Here is a 19,960-nt window from a genome sequence, read left to right as displayed (position 1 = left end):
GATTTATCCCCCCCCCCTTCCCCCCTCCTCTCTACAGGCTGAATGATGTGACTTTTACTTCTTTATACGGGGGGTAGATTTCAATCTCTTCATACAAAGGTCAGCAGATACACCTCAAGACTTTAACCTGGAAGTACGTCACTGGGGATTCTGCAGACTTGTGGCACCTCTTGAGCTGTGAAGTGAAACGCAACCCTCAAGGTGAAAACCATTTCCTTTCTGAACACTCATGGTGTTTCTCTCTCTATCTGACGCCCCCTAAACATTAGTCATTTGTACACTAAGCCCTGGAGCCTCTGAGTGAATCGGCCTAGGAGCCATTTACAGAGAACTCTTATCAGAACAAGTAAGAACATGGAAGTGAAGGTAACATGAGGGGACGCGCTCAGAAGGGCTGAAAAAAAGAAGAAGACAGATTAACACACAGGAAGTAGGAAGTGTGATCTGCGATTATCTCTCCACTTTGTGTGTGTGTTTGAGTGTGTATCAATGTGTGCAGTGTGTACGTACGCTAGTGTGTGTGTGTGTGTGTGTGTGTGTGTTCTGTGGGGTTGTAGGTGTGAAATGAAACGTTGACCTGTGTTATGAGTGAAGGACAATGTCTCTGAAACTACCTCGCAACTGGGACTTCAGCACCTTCAAGGCTGAGACAGCTCGCATAGGTAAGTGTGTGTGTGTGTGTGTGTGTGTGTGTGTGTGTGGGCCGTGCTGCGTTTACTGTCTGCACTGTGAATGACAGACGCTCCTCTCTTTTACAAGTCCAATCTGTTGTCAAAAGATGTGTAACTGAACGACTACAAATCCTTATTTCACAGGAAACTAAAGACTTTCAAAAATTTATTTTTCCACTTTTCTGCAAGAGTTTTGTTTGTTTGCATCTGTTGTAGTCAGAATAACTGCAGTCTTTTCTTTTTTTTTAAAGCATAAACAGGCGTAAAATTAGAGAGGCAAATCAGTTATTTATAGGTGGCTCGTTCTGCACTTCACTTCCTCAGTGTCGGTGTGAGAGCATGTCGGTGGCTTGCTCGCTACGTGGTCATGCTCACCAGAGTTGTTTTCAAGACAAATCTCAGTCCTCTCTAATCCAAAAAGGTTGACGTTGAAGATTTCAAACTGTTTCAATTCATTTAAAAGGAGCTGACAAGATATCAAGCAGCTCTTTTAAAATGCTACCTGCAGAGGTCTAGACTTCCCAGCTCATCGCTGTTGGCATGAGGCTGAAATCATCGCAGAAACATGCCTTGTTCCCTCTCGGGCTAAAGATCGCACAGCAGTTACAACATTCAGATAAAATGTGTTTGAACTCAAGTAGAGACTGGATTCATTCTTCACTTTACAGTCCTGCTATTGTTCACAGCATGCATCATTTTACAGTCAGTGATGTGGGGGGGTTTGGTTCAGCACCATGGAGGGAAGTCTTCTGTTCTCACTCGTGTTATCTGCTTCATGTTGACTGAATGTTAGCCACCCTTTTTCCTTTTGCTTTTAACATGATTGCCTGGACGGAGCTGACCCCTCCTGATTGTTCTACTTAGTAATAAGTTGTGGGCCGTGTCAGGTTTTATGCGGAGGAACTGGAGCTGTGCAGGCTCTGAGCAGGAAACTGATGCAAGAGTCTGCACAGCTCTGATGTGCCCACATATGTACATGTGTGTGTGTGTGCAAAGAAATGTGTGTGTGCACCGAAGACTGCATGGCATCTTGATGCAGCCTCAGTGAAAAGGTTGATTGAAGTTTGAACTGAGGGTCGCATTTTTACTATAAGTCTTATAAGTATTTTTTTGATCCTCTGTGCAGGATCAGGTTTTAAAGTTCTCATTTTGAAACCAGGCAGCGGCGTCCAGTGTTGAAAAATGAAGCCAAAGCAGAAGTTAAAAAAATAAACTGCATTTTGTCGAATGTCGATAAATCCGCTATACACAGCAAAGTCCTCAGCAGAACCTCAATTCAGGAAATTCCTTTGCCTTATTTAGCTGCCAAAATGAAAGACTGCAGAAGTACGGGCAGCTTTTTGTTGTGGTTGTTTTTAAGATTTATTGATGGGCTCTTTGTGTCTTTATTTTAGAGACAGGACGGAGGGGACAGTTAGAAATCAAGAGAGAGAGAGAGAGAGGGAGAGAGAGCGGGTCAGAAGCCAAGCAGCAACCTCCGGTCTCGAAAAATGAAGCCAATGCGGAAGTGCAAAATCCTGCAGTTCCTCGAGCGTCCACTAGAGGCTGGCTGCAGAAACACAGGAAGTCACATACACACAACAGGCAAAAAAACATTTTTTACAGCTGTTTTTGTCATCACTGGCACACACTGAATTTTTTAAAAGGCTCCATTTTGATTTTGAAAACGATACGTGTTATCCACAGTTAGTCGTGTAGCTCACGACTAGCTCAGCTCCAGATCTCAGCCTGTCGTTAGGTTGACTGAAAGTTAGACTGAGACAGTATTTCCAACATGAAGGCTGCTGCTGATGAGCCTCCAGCGCCCCCTGCAGGAACAGATGGTTAACGTCACTCAGGCTTCAAACATTAATATTTACACTCTGTGGGAATGACGTGCGAGAAAGGAGCCACATGTCAGATTTGAACCTGGTTGGCCTGCTTAGAGGAGTGAACACAATCTTTGATGTCAGGGTGAGGAGAAGTCCGGTCTTTAGTTCCCTCTCAGGGACAGCGGAGCGCCTAACACTGGTTGTAACTACAAATCTCCTCCTCTCTGAGTTTTCTTGGACTCGTCTCCTCGAGCATCACATTGATTAAAAAATCTGTCTTTGGTTTCAAACATCAAAAAATAAAACTAGTTCAAGGACCAGAAAGGCAACAGAGACCGGTTTCTTCTCCGTAGCGTGCTGCAAAACGAAGCCTGTCTTACCCGGCAGGTAGGTGGTTCAATGAGTGTTGGTGGTTCAAATGTGCGTGACGTCCGGTGAAAACTATGAAGAGTTATAATTAGGGGCGTGGCTTGTTTAACTGACAGGTTTGACGCGTTGTCACTGTTTGCCCGGAGGCTAAAAGTCACCCTCAGCTCTTTCTCTTGCCTGGTGCCAGGATGATCAAAAGTTAGGACGAGAAAACATTTCCTATAAGAGCAGCATTACTGAAAATTAGTTACAGTTACAGTTACTTATTACTTCTATCAAAAAGTTACTGAGTCACTAACAAAGTTCAGTTTTTTGCTTCAAGCCTCGTATTAAAGGCTTTGTGAATTTTCACACTTAAATGTGATAGAAATCAAGTATATCCTCTGAAAATAACTCTGTGAGTCATGACTGTCTACAATGGGTGTAACACCCGAGTCCCACTGTCTGTGATGTTTTCAGAGTCCTATCTTCAGTTTGTTTACATCGCCTGGACGGCCGGCTGACTCCTCCCCTCACATATAAAAGTTGTTTAATTGAGGGACTAGAGAAAAGAAGAATAACATACTGTACTCACTGCTTAACTGTGTTTCTAGATCACACTCATTTCAGGTAAATTTACATGCAGTGTAAAGATATGAGCATAATAAAGATAGCTAGCATTAGCATGCTAACACAACAATTTCCCAATCTCCCAGGATGCTACTGAGCTGACGTTAGCTTAACCTCGTCCCCCGAATGATGTCAATACACCTTCATCTGGTGTTGTTGTCTGCGGTTTCAGTTAAAGTAAGGAGTAACAAGTTTCTGTCAATGTCAGTAAGTGTAACGGCGTTATTTAATTTGGAAAGCAAATAATTTAAAAGTAGCTTCTGCACCCTCGTCCGTCAACACCCACCCGCACAATTTTACAGATTCACTCAGGGAATATCTGTGGTATCAAACCGAATAAAACCATTTGAAACACATCAACAAACACATACGGTAAGTCTTCTGAACGGTAAAATATGTATTTTATTCTGAAAATAAACTGGATGTTTTAATGTTGTGTTCGGTCTCTGACTTCCTGTCCCGCTTGATCTTTTCTGTGCTAAATTGATGCACCTGTATTGATGCAGTGTATCTACCACGGGGGGGGGCGCCGCGCTGCCGGAGCTGAGACACAGCGCAGGCAGAGGAAGCACACACATTGAATAAAGTGAAAACCTCCGCTGCCTTAACGGACACACATCTGGTGGATTTTAGGCTTTAGTCCCAACACTGTTATGACCATGGACATTGTTGGGTTCTTCACTACCCAATGAGTGATGTCAAGCAGACTATACGTCCATGTTTTATACGGGAGCGTGCCTATGTTCCCACATTTCTAAGATTTCTTTCAAAATTAGGCCCTATATTCCCACATTTCCTTTTTTCAAAAAATTGTATCAGTAAGGGGTTAGGGTAATTTACCTAACCCTACCCTGTGGGAACATAAGGCTGACCCCTTTTATACAATCTGCCGCTGAAACTCAAATACGCTGTGTAAAACTTCCCCAGTAGGCGATGGCCCATGATTGACATGAAAGTTCCTCTCTTGACGTTCGGTCCTTTTGATGGTCGGTGCTGAACACTCCTACGAGGTGCTGAGGGACTGGGAGCTGTGTTTCAGGCAGCTGTGTGTTTGTGGTTCTGAGGGTGTGGTGTGACATCGGCCTCTGTGTGTGGGCGCAGGGTTCCTGAACAGCACTTTAACTTTCCACTCATCAAGGGGGAGGCTGATCCGATTAGAATGAGACCAAAAGGACTTTCAAACCTCTAGGTGGAGACCTTCAAAGTGTCACTTGCCCTCCAGTGATGATGTGGCAGCTTCCTGTTTACCGCAGAGCGGCCCTTCCTCTTCTCTTCTCCTCTGTCATCTTTCTTAACAAGACACGGTGAATTTAAGAACAACTGAGCGAACGGGTCAAAATCTAATCAATCTCATCTCTGCAGTCCTACCACCCTGCATGTAACTCAGACTATCTCCACCTTCCCGAGGCCATGTAGACCTGCTTCCTCTGTTTCTTTAGCTCGCTCTTAGACCCCTCTCATGTCGGCCTCACACTCAAAGACGTGACAATTAGGTAATGGGTGACGTTCTTCAGAAATATCTCAAATAAAGAGAATGTGTGACCTTTTCAGCTTTTTGTGCGCCGGTCACTCTCTTGCAGAACACACTATTTATGAGAAACAATCACAGCTGCTTTCACACACCTTTCACAGGAAGTGGGTCAGCTTTAGACCGGCAGTTTCCTTTCTTTTTATAACAATATGTTTATTGAGTTTTAAAAAAAATTCCAAGACACACAATTACAATTAAATAAATTCTAAGAAAAAATAAAATAAAAGATATACACTTGCACATATATACACAGTTATAAAATAAGGGGGAAAAAATTGAAATATAATAATACAACAACATTATTACTGTCCGTATTAAATAAAAATAACCAGATGGAGTACATTGCCATAGATGATTTGTTAATCACAAATATTCTGCCCTAGAACAGTTTCTGCAAAAATGACCACAATTACAGACATTATCAACTCTTTACCAGCCTAGCTAAAAATATGTGACAGATCTTTATCCCGAAGAAAATTAATAAATAGGCCCCAGATATCGTCAAATAATTCTCGTTTGTCTTTAAGTGTATATGTTATCTTTTCCAGAGCCAAGCACAGAGACATTTGGTGGTTTCCTTTCTGTCTTAAACATGGAGCAGAAAATAGGCTACAGTGAGCAGCTCCTCCACCTTGATAGGCTGATGAACAGTCATCAGAAAGAGGAAGTGCTGCGCTGCAGTTGATTGCAGCGCTGATGTTTTGCTAACCTTCACAGCTCTGCCTGTGACACAGCAAACTTTGCTGGTGTTAATGACACTTTTACCAACCGCTGTCTCTGTGTGTGGTGTTTCTGAAAGCACGATCCAAGAGTGTGATTCCTGGAGAGGGAGGCCCCGGCCCGGGATCGCCAAGCTCCTCCAGGTCCATGGAGAGACCTCTGAAGGCGGGCTGGCTCAAGAAACAGCAGAGGTCTCTGAGGAAGAACTGGCAGCAGCGTTACTTTGTGCTGAGAGGAAGCACACTGACCTACCACAAAGATGACAAGGAGACCACAGTCCAGGTCAGACACCAAAGCTTTATTTTAAATGCACCTTGTCGTTTACAGGGAGTGAAAAAAATCAGCTCAATTCATACCTTTCTTATTTGCATTTCTGTGTGACAAAAGTCAAGTCACATCCTCGTTAACAAACATTATTCAGCCGGTTGCATTCAATATTTTTAAGTACATTTACCGTTATCGTTTACAATCAACACCACAAACACTCGAGCTCAGTGGCTAGCTGCACGCTTCCTGTAAACAGAACAACAGATGCCTGAAGACCTCCTACACACTGAAGGTCTCTCCTTTAAATATCTTGTCTGTTTTCTAATAAAGACTTGAACAGTTTGATGAGTAAGTGTCAGTTTAAGGGTGAGGCGACTGTAAGATGTTTAGGGTGTGCGCAGGTGTTCCACTTTCCATTAAAAGTTTAAATAACTGAGGGTTAGTGTTACACTTGAAGAGAGGAAGAAACCTTGAATGAGTTAAGACCCTCTATGCGGGGGTCGGGGTCAGATTTGCAGACCTATACCGACGTGCTAAACGTCAATATGAAACAAACTTAAACCGTGTTTTCTATTTCTGGTGTTACACTAAATGAGAAAAGGTCACTTCATGGTGCTAAGTTGTTGTTTCTTCACTCCCTCTGTGCTCAGCCCCGTTTCACTTCTTGGTTCTTTCATGTGGTCGTGACACAGAAACAGACGGGGTCATTCATAAATGTAATGACAAAGAGAAATAAGGGGCAGAGAGTGGGAGATGGAGGAAGAGCGCTGTGCACATTGTGAACCAGGAAATTGACTATAGTGTACACGCTGTAATGTAAACCCTGCACTCACAGGAGAGGGGTCAGAGCTAACACCTGATGCTAACACCTGATGCTAGGACCGCACAGGGCAACAACAGTTCAACACAATCGACTTTTGGTTATGATATTTAACTAACATGCATTTTCTTGGTTCTCAGGGGGTCATCCAGCTGCGCTTCAGTAAAGTTAACGAAGTCCCTCTGACCTCCGATGACCCTGGGAAGTACCTCTTTGAGATCATACCACGTAAGCATGTGATCGACCCTCTTAACGGGTAACGACTGATTCAGAGTCAGATTCTTCATTGACCCACCAGAGGGAAGTTTGTTTTTGCAGCAGGAGCACACAGGAGACAACACAAACAGGGACGACATAGACGGTCAAGAGACAACACAACATGAAACATCTCAGTAGAATCAGTCAAGAGCTTATTTTACTATGTTATGGAGAGTGTAATGTGGAGGTGTGTGAATGTGCAATCAAAGTGCTAAAAGAGCAACCTGAGAGCTGGTGGATATTTTAGATACTAATTGCACTGGGGATAGATGAGACCTGGAGTCTGGGAGGGTTCCTCACAGGCGCTCAGAAACGACGACCCGAGGGGGAAAGCTCAATCTCACTCTGACTTGGGGGATTTGAGCAGACCACCATAGCCTTAGCTTTCCTCGGGACCTGCTTGTTAGAAAAGGATCAGAAGCCAAGCGGCAACCGCCTGTGTTGACAAATGAAGCCAATCCAAGTGTAAAATCCTGCAGGTCCTTGAGTGTCCACTAGAGGCTGGCTGCAGAAGCACAGGAAGTCACATACACACCCATTCTAAAAAGGCTATTTTTACAGCAGAGATTAACATGTTTACAGCCTGGTTCAAAAAAACAAATAGGTGTGATTAACTCATGTCTCGATGGACACACACTGTACGGGGGGGTGAATGTTTTGATGACTCATCAGTTTTGATTTGATGAAGGATAAGAGTTATTCACAATAAGATGTGTAGCTGACCTGATTGACAGGTGGGCGCGGTGTAACGGTTTGTCAGGAGGTTTAAAACCCGCCTCAGCTCCAGCTCTCAGCCTGTCGTTAGGTTGACTGAAAGTTAGACTGAGACAGCATTTCCAACATGGAGACTGCTGCCGACGAGCCTCCTGCACCCCCTGCAGGAACAGATGTGAGATGTCACTCAGGCTTCAAACATTAATATTTACGGTCTATGTCAGAAGCTAAATCTGTTCTTATTGGTCAAGTTCTGGCTGTGTGAGGTTGAGATGTAGGCCGACATGAGTGATGTGTGTAAGGTCATCTCAGGTCATCATTGTTACCTCCTTTATGGGCGGTGTTTGTAAATGATGCGTCTACTTTTGAATTTGTTCCTCTCTGTGATCTACATGGATGACACAGCACTTACCTTGAAGTCAGACAACGACTGATATCACGCTCTCTTCACTCTACTCTGGAAATTCTTACACAGATGTGACATTTTCTCAGAGGCCCTGCCTGCCCACTTGCTATTGCTTGGAATAAAAATGAGGAAGGTGTAATACTACCCAATAATTCTCATCATTTTACAGGTCCAACTGGAGACAGGGAGCGATGTCCCTACGTGTTCATGGCGAACTCCCAGAGTGACATGGAGGAGTGGGTCCGCACCCTGCGCAGGGTTATAGGAGTTCCCACAAGTGGAGGTTCAGTTCAACCTTATATTTTAATATGAAACTTTTGATGAGACTCTTTTAAACATTGAAGGAAAAATTAGCATTTGTGGAAATACATCTATTTAGTTTCTTAAAGGGTCAGATAATGTTTTATAGTCACACATATTGGGGTAGCTGGTTGTCATGATCACAGGGTCACAGGGTCCAGACGGAGAGGATGGACTTTTCTCATCATTGGGGGGTTTGTAGACAGACTAGAGACACATGTTAGAGTTAGAGAAACATGGTGAAGTTGATTTTACAGAATCTGTGTGACCTTTAATGAGAGTCAGAATGAGAGCCTGCAGTAAGAGAGCTAGGTTTGACCCATAGATTAGAAACTGCCTGGTTTAACAAGATCACCTGGCTGCATCCAAAGGTTAAAATGAGATGAAACATGTTGATCAGGGTTCATCTTGTTAGCTGGTCCAAGACGTTACGATTTACCCGCCTGTCTCGCTGCAGTGTTTGGAAAGGCGCTCATGGACACAGTGACATACGAGCAGCGCTTCGGGCCTCACATGGTGCCGATCCTGGTGCAGAAGTGTGTGGAGTTCATCAAAGAGCACGGGCTGGATGAAGAAGGCATCTTCCGCCTCCCGGGTCAGGACAACGCTGTCAAACAGTTCAGAGACGCCTTTGATGCAGGAGAGAGACCCTCCTTCCCCAGGTATTACCTCACACTCATACTCACCTGTGTGTTTAGACAGAAACCACCGAACCGAAGTCATATGGCATAATGAATGTGGCATAAAATGTATATGCACTTCTTCTTGTTTGGTTCTTGAAATCTATTGAAACATTGAGAATCGTGAGTATTTAGTGGTTTATTTGTTGCATCGGCTGAGTAAATCTTTGTAACTCTTAAGAATAAGAAGGCCACTGCTAAGAAAACTGACCTCAATCAATCAACAGCATCATCCGTTTTACTGAGAAACCAAGGAGAGATGAGAGAGATGCAGAATGTCTGATAGAGCTGAAGATGAAACCACATCCTGTTCCTGTTCAGGCAGGCACACAGGAGGAAGCCTGCGTTACTCAACAGCAGCTCCTCTGACTGAGCACTGTTGATTCAAACGCATTTCACCCAACATGTTAGTGAGTTCAGTGAGCAGAGGAGCTGTCAGAAAAGGTTACTGAAAGAAGCTTGAAATGTCATTTTAAACCATTTTCCGCTCAAACTTCATTTTTTAACGACAGAACTGAATCAGGAAAAGATGTGGTTAGTAACTGAGATAGCGACATGCAGTCAAATGATTCACAGAGAGGAGAGAGAGAAGGTTGACAGAGAGGGGGGGAGGGTAGATAAGAGCTCATGTTGCCAGTTCCCCCGGTAGTCTAAGCCTATAGCAGCATAATTAGGAGCTGGTCCATACCTGCTCCAGCGCTAACTATAAGCTTAATCAAAAAGGAAAGGTTTAAGTCTATTCTTAAAACTACAGAGTGTGTCTGCCTCCCGGACCCTGACTGTTAGATGATTCCAGAGGAGAGGAGTCTGATAACTGAAGGCTCTACCTCCCATAGTACATTATGAAGAGTTCATTGCAAAAGCAGATAACCTTTAAAAAAATATCATAAAACCTTTTTTAAATATTTTTTATTTCAGGTAATATCACTCAGACTGAAGTTGTGTGGCTTTGACAGAGTTCCCGATAGACTGTATTGGGTTTTTGCACCAGAACAGACTTTGGATCACATACTAGCTCTATTTAAAGTGCTAATCAAAACTCTCAGGGCACTGTTTTTCAGAATTGCTTTTATCTGTTTTTGCAAATGAACTCTTCATTAAGAGAATGTAGGTATCACGTGCAGGCCTTGTAACTGAAGGCTCTACCTCCCATAGTACATTTAGAGACTGTAGGTACCACGAGCAGGCCTGATAACTGAAGGCTCTACCTCCCATAGTACATTTAGAGACTGTAGGTACCACGAGCAGGCCTGATAACTGAAGGCTCTACCTCCCATAGTACATTTAGAGACTGTAGGTACCACGAGCAGACCTGATAACTGAAGGCTCTACCTCCCATAGTACATTTAGAGACTGTAGGTACCACGAGCAGGCCTGATAACTGAAGGCTCTACCTCCCATAGTACATTTAGAGACCGTAGGTACCACGAGCAGGCCTGATAACTGAAGGCTCTACCTCCCATAGTACATTTAGAGACCGTAGGTACCACGAGCAGGCCTGATAACTGAAGGCTCTACCCAGTAGCGGAGCGAGTGTGGGGGCAGAAGGTGCGGCCGCCCCGGGCCCACTGTTGTCTCAAGGGGCCCACTTTGAGCCAAATTTAACATGCATTTTTGTTATTTAGTTGAATTTTCTAATAAAGTTAGTTTGACTAGGTCTGAGTTTCTCTTTTCTTTTGCCGCAATCAAGACACACAATGTATTTTGTAGAGCAGAGAGGGGCTCCCCTCCACTGCCAAGGGGGTTCTCAACTTCGGCAGCAAACAGCACCAGCAGGGTGCTGTGGCCTGTTTGTAATGTCATTGATTCCACCTCTTAGCACCCCCTTTGCTGGGCCCCCGCTGCTGTCTAGAGTTTTAAAAACCTAGTCGTCTGTCTGCTTTATTTATGTTTACCTCGCAGTTTTCGTAACATTAAAAGTGTAAAAAAACTAAATAAAAAATGTTTTCTCATTGACAACTCAACCCTCAACAACTCGACCTGGCAAGTCTCCTCCCATTGCTAGCTCCACTAACGTAAACGCTACTAGCCAAGCAAATAAACATGTTAGGAGGAGCACCCAGCTAGCTGCAGGAAAGCAACAGTGCTGATGAAAACTTCATTGGGAAGTTGTTTCATCATGATTAGAGATTACACTTAGATGCTGGTCTTTTGTTTGTGGGTCCATGTGTTGTAGACCGCCGTGTCTGCTTGGTTATCATACTGTATGAACGGCAGGCCATTGCTGTCACACTGTTCACAAAGTTTGTTGTCGTGCGTGGGTTGATAATGTGTGGTTTTATTGTATTGTCTGTGTGGCTGTGTGGCTGGATGAGCGTCCAACTTCACTGAATGTCAAACTGTAGTTGCCTTCAATCTTTGGTTTCCTGTCCAGCTAATGAAGTCTGCTTTACTTGTTTAATCGGTGGAATATGCGCACAGACATATCAGCACTTGTTCTGCTTAAACATCAGCAGGTCACTCACTGATAAGTCCCTGTCACTGTAATAGCACCCTTTGTAATCTGCAGCGACATTTCTCTTCGTCCCGCCCCGTCTTGTATCTCCATACAGCCGATATTATACCATAAATGCTATACTATATTACTATATCGGCTACAGCATATGCTATATAGCCTATAGACAGTTTAAGGGCCCATTATTGGTCCCCGCCCCCTCTGCAATGAGCCATAGGCTCCGCGCCTGGCTCTACCTCCCATAGTACATTTAGAGACTGTAGGTACCACGAGCACGCCTGATAACTGAAGGCTCTACCTCCCATAGTACATTTAGAGACTGTAGGTACCACGAGCAGGCCTGATAACTGAAGGCTCTACCTCCCATAGTACATTTAGAGACCGTAGGTACCACAAGCAGGCCTGATAACTGAAGGCTCTACCTCCCATAGTACATTTAGAGACCGTAGGTACCACAAGCAGGCCTGATAACTGAAGCTCTCTGAAAGGCAGAGGGGGATTAAGGTACCGATGTTCATGGTTTGATGTGTTGTCACCTGCAGTGATACGGATGTCCACACTGTGGCGTCACTTCTCAAACTCTACCTGCGCGAGCTTCCTCAGCCGGTGGTGCCCTGGACTCAGTACCAAGACTTCCTGGACTGCACCATGCTGCTGGATTCCACCAACACTGAGGTACACAGAACACAATGATATGACTGAACTGTAGAACCCTCAGGGGGGCCGCCAAAGATCTCAGGCTTGACTGAGAGCTTGTGTGCGAGGCTCCGTCTGCTTTGAGGTAGTCAAAGTTAGATTTTCAGATATTAATAATGATAACACACTTACTGGATACATTTATTCAGAAGTTGGTAGATAAAATTGTCCAGAAAATACATGTTTGCTCTCTTTAAAACATTTCAGCCACAACCAATCGATCAAACTCGGAATCCATCGGCTATCATCGTCTATCATGGTCTGATGGAGGATGTCTGCCTCTGGGACTAGATAACAATGTCTCTGTAACTCTAGCCAGTGGTTAGTGTTAAATGACTTCCAAGCGGGGCGCCAGATAGCCTAGTGGCTAAACCGTGTGCCCCATTTACAGAGGCAAAGGTCCTCATCACAGCAGCCGTGAGTTTGAATCCGACCTCGGCTTTTGCTGCATGTCAACAACCACTCTCTCCTCCCAACATTTCCTGTCTCTCTTTAGGTGCCAAAAAAAGTCTTCCAGGCATGACTTCCTCACTTCAGCCCTATGAGAACTAAACTTTCTTTTGATTGTCTTGAAATTAAGGAAAGTAAGTTTTCCAAAAATATCATCCTCATAATTCGGATTTGTAAAAAGGACCAGCTTTGTCTGGTCCGTCCTCAAGAGGAGGGGAAAAAAAAAAAAATTCTAAATCTTTGTTCGTTGGATAGAGGTTGGTTTGGATCATTTATGATGCGTTTCAGGTAGACAGGAAGTCTGAACACTGATTGGCTTTGGCAGTGTCAAGAAGATTTGTGGCTCAAGTTAAAAAGTTTGAGCTCTTTAGATTGTCAGCTGCACTCTTATGCAGAAATGTGTTAACAGAGATGAATAAATCAACAACAGAATACTGCCGATGGGAGCTGGTATCTCATGAGCACCGGTAACCCGCCGCTTGTTTTTTGCTGTCCACACCGAATGTTATTTCTGCACACACCAAAGCGTGCTGATATGTGATTGGTCCATACAGCTTGGACTACAAATGGGCTACAAACTGAAACAAGAACACTTCCTGTGCTGAAAATCCAGACCCTCAAAGTTCAGATTCTACACTTTTATGTAGAATCTGTAAATAATGAAGACAATCAAAATGTCTATGTTTCACTTTTTTCTTGTTTTTATCTACAGCTTGTAGATGTTGTAAAGATTATGAACTCCTGCTGGAGAGTAATTGAACATACTTTGGGGATGTGACATTTTTAGTAGTGTGTGTCTATTGATCTCTTGCTTTTGTGTCCTCTCAGGGCTGGGATAAGCTGGAGAAACAAATCTCTCTCCTACCCAAAATGAACTACAACCTCCTCAGTTATGTCTGCAGGTGAGTTGTGGCTGGAGCATGAATCATTACATCTGGAAGCTTCTTTTTTATGGACACAGAATTAAGCAAGACACTTTACAATCTACCAGATCTCATCATAGTCATTCTGGTTCAAAACATCAGACAAATGCTTTTCTATAAGAGGGAAATAAGAGGGTAATATTGTGATAATAATAAGGTGATAAATCTGTTAGAACCAAGTGGCAACCTATGGTGTTGAAAAATCCCTCGTGCAAAATCCTGCAGTGCCTCAAGTGTCCACTTGGCCAAGGACACATCGGACATGTTGCTACAGGAGCTGGGGATGGAACCCCTAACCTACTGGTTGAGAGACTGTTGACTTTAACACTGAGCCACAGCCGTCCCCTTCCTACGTTACCACCAAGCAGCAACCTCCAGTGTTGATAAATGAATCCGATGCGGAAGTGTAAAATCCTGCAGTTCCTCGAGTGTCCACTAGAGGCTGGCTGCAGAAGCACAGGAAGTCACATACACACCCATTCTAAAAACCCTATTTTCACAGCAGAAATGAACATGTTTACAGCCTGGTTCAAAAAAACAAATAGGTCTGATTAGCTCATGACTTGATCGGCACACATTGTAAATGAAGGATAAGAGTTATTCACAATAAGGTGTGTAGCTGACCTGATTGACAGACAGGCGCGGTGTAACCGTTTGTCAGGAGGTTTAAAACCCGCCTCAGCTCCAGCTCTCAGCCTGTTGTTAGGTTGACTGAAAGTTAGACTGAGACAGCATTTCCAACATGGAAATGCATCGCAATCCTCTAAGCTTTAACACATGTATTACCTTTCTTATTACCCCACTGTTACCATCTTATTGCTGTGTTGGAATATGCAGTGCTTCCAGTTTCTGTTCCACACTGTCCGTCTTTTAACTGGTCCTGGTCCTTTTCTGCAGGTTTTTGTTTGAGGTGCAGCAACACTCCAATGTGAATAAGATGAATGTGGAGAACCTGGCCACAGTGATGGGGATCAACCTGCTGAAGCCTCAGATCGAAGACCCCATCACAGTGATGAAGGGTAAGGGTGTTTAGGGTTAGTCCTGAACCATTATGCAGACACACCTGTCTTCTTCAAAATGTGTGTGTGATGGGGCGCTGGTGGCGCAGTGGTTAGTGCGCGCGTCCCATGCATGGAGGCTGTCGTCTCGAGCGGGCGGCCCAGGTTCGCTTCTCACCTGTGGCCTCTTTCCCGCATGTCATTCCCCACTCTCTCTCCCTGATTTCCGACTCTATCCACTGTCCTATCTAAAATGTGTATGTGACGATATTCCGCTTAAAAGGAGTCGGTCATAAAACCCCTTTCTCTGCCCTGAGTTTCTAAAAAGACTGTATCACTCAGTGTCTTGAAACCACCAGTAATCCAAACAAGGTGTGTTTATAGTCATTTGATTAGGCAATGACGTGGGGCAATGCTCCAAAACATGACCACAACTTCTCTTTTCTCAGGCAATGTTCAGTGAAATGAAAGAGCTTGAACAAAAAAGCCCTTCACAAGAAATGTAGGCATGTCTCTTTTAGAAAGGCCTGTAACTCAGGACGCAGATGGCCCAGCGATTATGTTGCAACCCATGTACGGAGGTAATGCTCCTCCAAAATGGTAAAGGTACTTGAGCGTGTATATTTATTTTCTAGTGTTCTGTGCTTTCACACCTCAGGGCACACCTACACATTCACACACTGATGGTAGAGACTGCTGAGTAAAAAGTCATTACACATTCACACACTGATGGTAGAGGCTGCCTTGTAGAAAAACATCTGATATGAGGTCCTGATAAAGTAGCAGATACTATGTGTGACTTCCTCAATCCAATAAACTTGACTTATTTCCATTAATGCTAGAACGCCTGACACTCAGAGAGGTTTCCCAACTGGATATAAATAAATAAAATAACATTAAAGCGTCATAAATGAGTCTCCATTCGACTGCAGAATGTGAATCTAGGATTGTCTTCAATAAAAACCTGAAGATGGACGTGTTGATCTTTATCTTTAACATCTTTGTTTGTTGTCCTTCGCAGCGACTCCCCAGATCCAGAAGCTGATGACAGTGATGATCAGACAGCATGAGATGCTGTTTCCTCTCTCTAAAGACGTGCTTCCCTCCCCTCCCTCAAACAAGGCTGAGAGCCAAAAGAACACTCCTCGCAGCTTTGTGGGCTGGGAGTCTGCAGAGGTACGAGCAGCTGACCACGCATGGAACTCCTGTCATGTTTTCAATGACCTGTGTGACCTGCTGCTCTGCAGGAAAAGTTAAAAAACAGAGCACATAACAAATGATCTTATTACTAGAAAGAGGACGCAGCATATTCAATGTGAAACTTGGCTGAAGGACAAACACAGTAAATTGAATCCACTGTTGAATCCACAGTCCAAATCTAACAGTCAGGAAGTTGTCACATTCTTAAAGGTCACATATCCTCCTCCTCTTCAACCAGTTTAAATAAGTCTCAGAGCTCCTCAAATGTGTGTGAAGTGTCTTGTTCTAAATCCACTCTGATCCTGTATTTGATCATCTCTATAAACCCCTCTATTTCAGCCCTGCTCAGACTGTTTCTGTGTCTGTACCTTTAAATATGTAAATGAGCTGTGTCTGACCACGCCCCCTCTCTGGAAGGGCTTGGGTCTCTCGGGCTTTCTCTTGTACTTTTCTCTTCATGTCCTATTGTTTACTGTGAGAAGGCAGACTCAGAGGGCAGAACAAACACATAGCTGTGGGAGTGTCACCCACCTGGGGGAGGGGCTACTGCCCTTTGTGATGTCATGAAGGGAAAATCTCCAAACAGCCTGTTTGAGCACACATTTTCTGAAAAGTGGAGCAGGGGGGATGGACTTTTCTCATCATTAAGGGGTTTGTTGACAGACTAGAGACACATGTTAGTGTTAAAAAAACGTTTTGCATAATGTGTGACCTTCAAAGACAGATGTGTTGAAAATGAAATACATAATTTCCTCAGTGATTGACAACATCTTTTAAAGAGTTAAGCCTGGGAACACTCTTGTGAGTGGTGTCTAATGAATGAGGCTCAGCATAAAGACTGCAAACAGAAGAACAGGTTGCTTGGCTCTATATATGCAACATAATCTGCCCACCTTTAAATCTAAAGCTGCTTTTCAACACTCAATTTTTCTCTTCTTAGCGTCATCTGTCAGCGTCCTCTTCCTCTTAGCCTCAGCCGTTGTATCAAACAGAACAGAGACGGGCTAACTGGCTGCTTTTTTATAACTGAAGGCTGCTGTGTGAACTAGCGGCGTATAGACATACACTCTTCTTTCTTGTGAGATGACCTCAGCCTGCTGCCAAAGTTACATACTGCAGTAATAGTTGATCAGGCCATGCTGTGGAGAGAGGTGCTATTCTCCCTCTTGAAAGTTATTGTGATATTAATGACTTTATAAATAATTAACCTCCAGTTATGTTTGTCTCAGATGGGTGATGCATCTCTCTCCGAGTCTCCAGAAGAAGAAGAAGACATTGACAGTCCGGGACCACACAGAGGAAATTGCCGCGCCCAAAACTCAATTCAGGAGCCCCTCTCACCCTCCTCAGATAACTGGCCTTCAAGTCCCCGCAAACGCACTCAGACCCTCCCCACCTTCAACTGTCCGCTCACCGGGATGGCAGCCAAAGCCGGTGCCCTCAACAGGTGGAGTCGTATCCAGGAGAGCATAGAGGAGAAAAGTGTGACATTATCCGAGGACATTTTTAAGATCCTTGACCTCCGCAGCTCCGGTTCATTGTTTGGGAGTTCTCAGTTTTGCAACAAGGAAGGCGAGGAAAGACTAACAGTCAGAAGAGGAAGTGACAACACAGGCTCTTCTAAACCTGACAGTGACTCCTGGCCCGCCCCTGAGCTGTCGCACCAGAAGAGCTTAGGGAACCTGACAGAGAGCGGTCCAGTGCAGCAGTTTAACAACAGCGGCTCTGAGGAGAAGAAAGGCAGCCAGCAGCTGGCAGACAGGTGAGGTTACTGCAGCCCAATCTATCTGTCCGGTCGTCAATCCAGCCATCTTTCTAGATTTTCATCCATCCATCCATCCGTCCATTCGTTCATCTATCCATCTGTCTCTCTATCCAATCATCCATCCATCTTTCTTTCTTTTTTCCATCCATCTTTTTATCAATCTGTCCGTCCATTCGTCCATCCATCTATCATCTGTCTTTTTATCCATCTTTCTTTCTATCTGTCCAACTTTATTTCCATCCATCCATCTTTCATTCTTCCCATTTATCCATCAAGATCTATCTATCTATCTATCTATCTATCTATCTATCTGTCTGTATACATACTACATTTGTTGCGTTTAAATCAGTAAAATACCAACAACATGTTTTAACATTTTTGTCAGTTAAAGTAGACCTGATGATTTCTGAAGGAGATTTGGGCCGACTAAAGCAAAAACATTTGGACAAGAACCAGAGAAATGACATTTAACACCAGGAAGCACAACGATTTATATTAAAAACAGATGAAGCAATCCCACTCTGCTGGCAGAACATTCACTGTTGGACTGGGTGTTACATAAAAAGTCTCGACATCTGGACTGGATTCATCTGCTTTTGCAATAACGAAACACTATGTGGCTTTGATTCCAGAAGTTCTTACCGTTGATCTGAACCCTCTGTGTGTGTGTCTTGTCACTGTCTCTCACAGTCTGCATCATGAGAACAAGGAGCTGAAGGCCACAATAGCAGAGCTCCAGTCTGCTCTGGAGGCAGATCGCCGCCATGTGGCCGCTCTGGAGATCTGCCTGAGAAATGCTGAGCGCAGCCGGGACGAGGCCCAGAGACGCAACGAGGAACTACAAAGAGACATTCAGCAGTTCCTCACCAAAGAGCCCAAACCCCCCACCTAACAGTCAGGCTCGCAGTCACTAGATGTACAGATTTATGACTTCAATAAAGTCAACAGAGCTTTTTTCCCATTAGCTGATTATGGGAATTAGTAATCACTGGATTGTTTCCATTTTAGTTCCGTTTGGTCCTCAAGGTAAACAATAACCGGCTTATTTTCTGTGGCTGGAAGACAATGCTAAGAAGAGATCTAAATAGGCTTCTTTATCAGCATGCTAACTAAAGACTTGAAACAGTTTGTTCCTCCCTCCAGAAGGATTCATGTCCCTTTATATTAGCTGCCTCGATGTAGCCATCACACAGGACCTGCAGGAATAAGGAACTCCATGTTTGACGGATAACTTACAAATGTAAACATTTTCACAGGCATTTCTCCACTTGTCTTTACCAAAGTCAGTTCTGTTTCGATTGCTGCCGCTGATCAAGGGGTCAGTGAATAAAGTGTGTTTGATATGTGTAGAACATGGTCCATTATTTGGATATTAAAGTTGAGTGATGAATGAATAAACTGCATAATTGTAAGTGTTTTTGTGGAATCAAATAGAAAAAGTGACACCACATATTCACTTTAAATGGTAAAGTTATTTTCTAGTCTTCTGACTGCTCAAAGCTTTTACTCTGCAGGTCTACACATTCACACACTGATGGTAGAGGCTGCTGAGTAAAGAGTCCATCAGTATTAACTCATCCATTCATACACATTCACACACTGATGGTAGAGGCTGCTGAGTAAAGAGTCCATCAGTGTTAACTCATCCATTCATACACATTCACACACTGATGGTAGAGGCCGCTGAGTAAAGAGTCCATCAGTGTTAACTCATCCATTCATACACATTCACACACTGATGGTAGAGGCTGCTGAGTAAAGAGTCCATCAGTATTAAAGGGGACATATTATGAAAAATCCACTTTTACAGTGTTTCTGAACATATATTTGTGTAACCCATCCAGTCCTTTGTTTGTGGTCTGCATAAGTCTTACAACACAGAGAAAAATGCTCTGTTTCAAATTTGTGATGTTACAGTGGGATTCTGGTAAAAAATCCCTTCCCCTCCCCTGGTATCTCCACCCATGGACTCCACCCCCAGCCTAGAACAAAACTTTTGATCAGGTTAGCCATTTTTATTCTCACTACAGAGGATTGATGTCTACTGGGAAAACTCAGGGGGGGGGGGGGGTCATTATATTTAAAGAGACACACACCAAAAAGGAGTGTTCTGAGAGAGGTGGTTCATACAGGGTCACAAACCTCCTCTGGTGCTTGATTCATGTTATATTTTGACCAAAGCACAGCACAGATGTTTCATTTAGACCACAGGGGACTGTTTGAAAAGGTGGAGAAGGGGGATAATATGTCCTCTTTAAGTCATCCATTCATACATATTCACACGCCGCTGATGAACCAGTGGGAGTAATTCATTCCT

The 19,960-nt window shown here is 43.8% G+C and overlaps 1 protein-coding gene across 3 annotated transcripts; it reads left to right on the top strand.

Annotated features, from left to right (window-relative positions):
- The first annotated feature begins 254 nt into the window (after positions 1-254).
- On the top strand, positions 255-19,055 carry arhgap25 (Rho GTPase activating protein 25). 3 transcript variants are annotated; one of them, XM_065962663.1, is made up of 12 exons: positions 255-662; positions 5,791-5,993; positions 6,939-7,026; positions 8,346-8,459; positions 8,934-9,138; positions 12,154-12,286; positions 13,586-13,659; positions 14,578-14,699; positions 15,700-15,854; positions 17,108-17,640; positions 18,334-18,553; positions 18,970-19,055. In XM_065962663.1, the coding sequence occupies exons 1-11, from the start codon at positions 599-601 to the stop codon at positions 18,533-18,535; spliced, it is 1,893 nt and encodes a 630-aa protein (XP_065818735.1). In that variant the 5' UTR covers positions 255-598; the 3' UTR covers positions 18,536-18,553; positions 18,970-19,055. The 3 variants fall into 3 exon arrangements, with proteins under 3 accessions (XP_065818735.1, XP_020492050.1, XP_065818736.1); XM_020636394.3 differs by having other exon boundaries at positions 256-662; positions 18,334-19,055; XM_065962664.1 differs by having other exon boundaries at positions 258-662; positions 2,066-5,993; positions 18,334-19,055.
- The last annotated feature ends 905 nt before the right edge of the window (positions 19,056-19,960 follow it).

The sequence above is a fragment of the Labrus bergylta genome, chromosome 2 (assembly GCF_963930695.1).
Source record: "Labrus bergylta chromosome 2, fLabBer1.1, whole genome shotgun sequence".
Classification (NCBI taxonomy): Eukaryota; Metazoa; Chordata; class Actinopteri; order Labriformes; family Labridae; genus Labrus; species Labrus bergylta.
The sequence above is the reverse complement of the archived record's forward strand: the minus strand, read 5'-3'. Positions and strand labels throughout refer to the sequence as shown.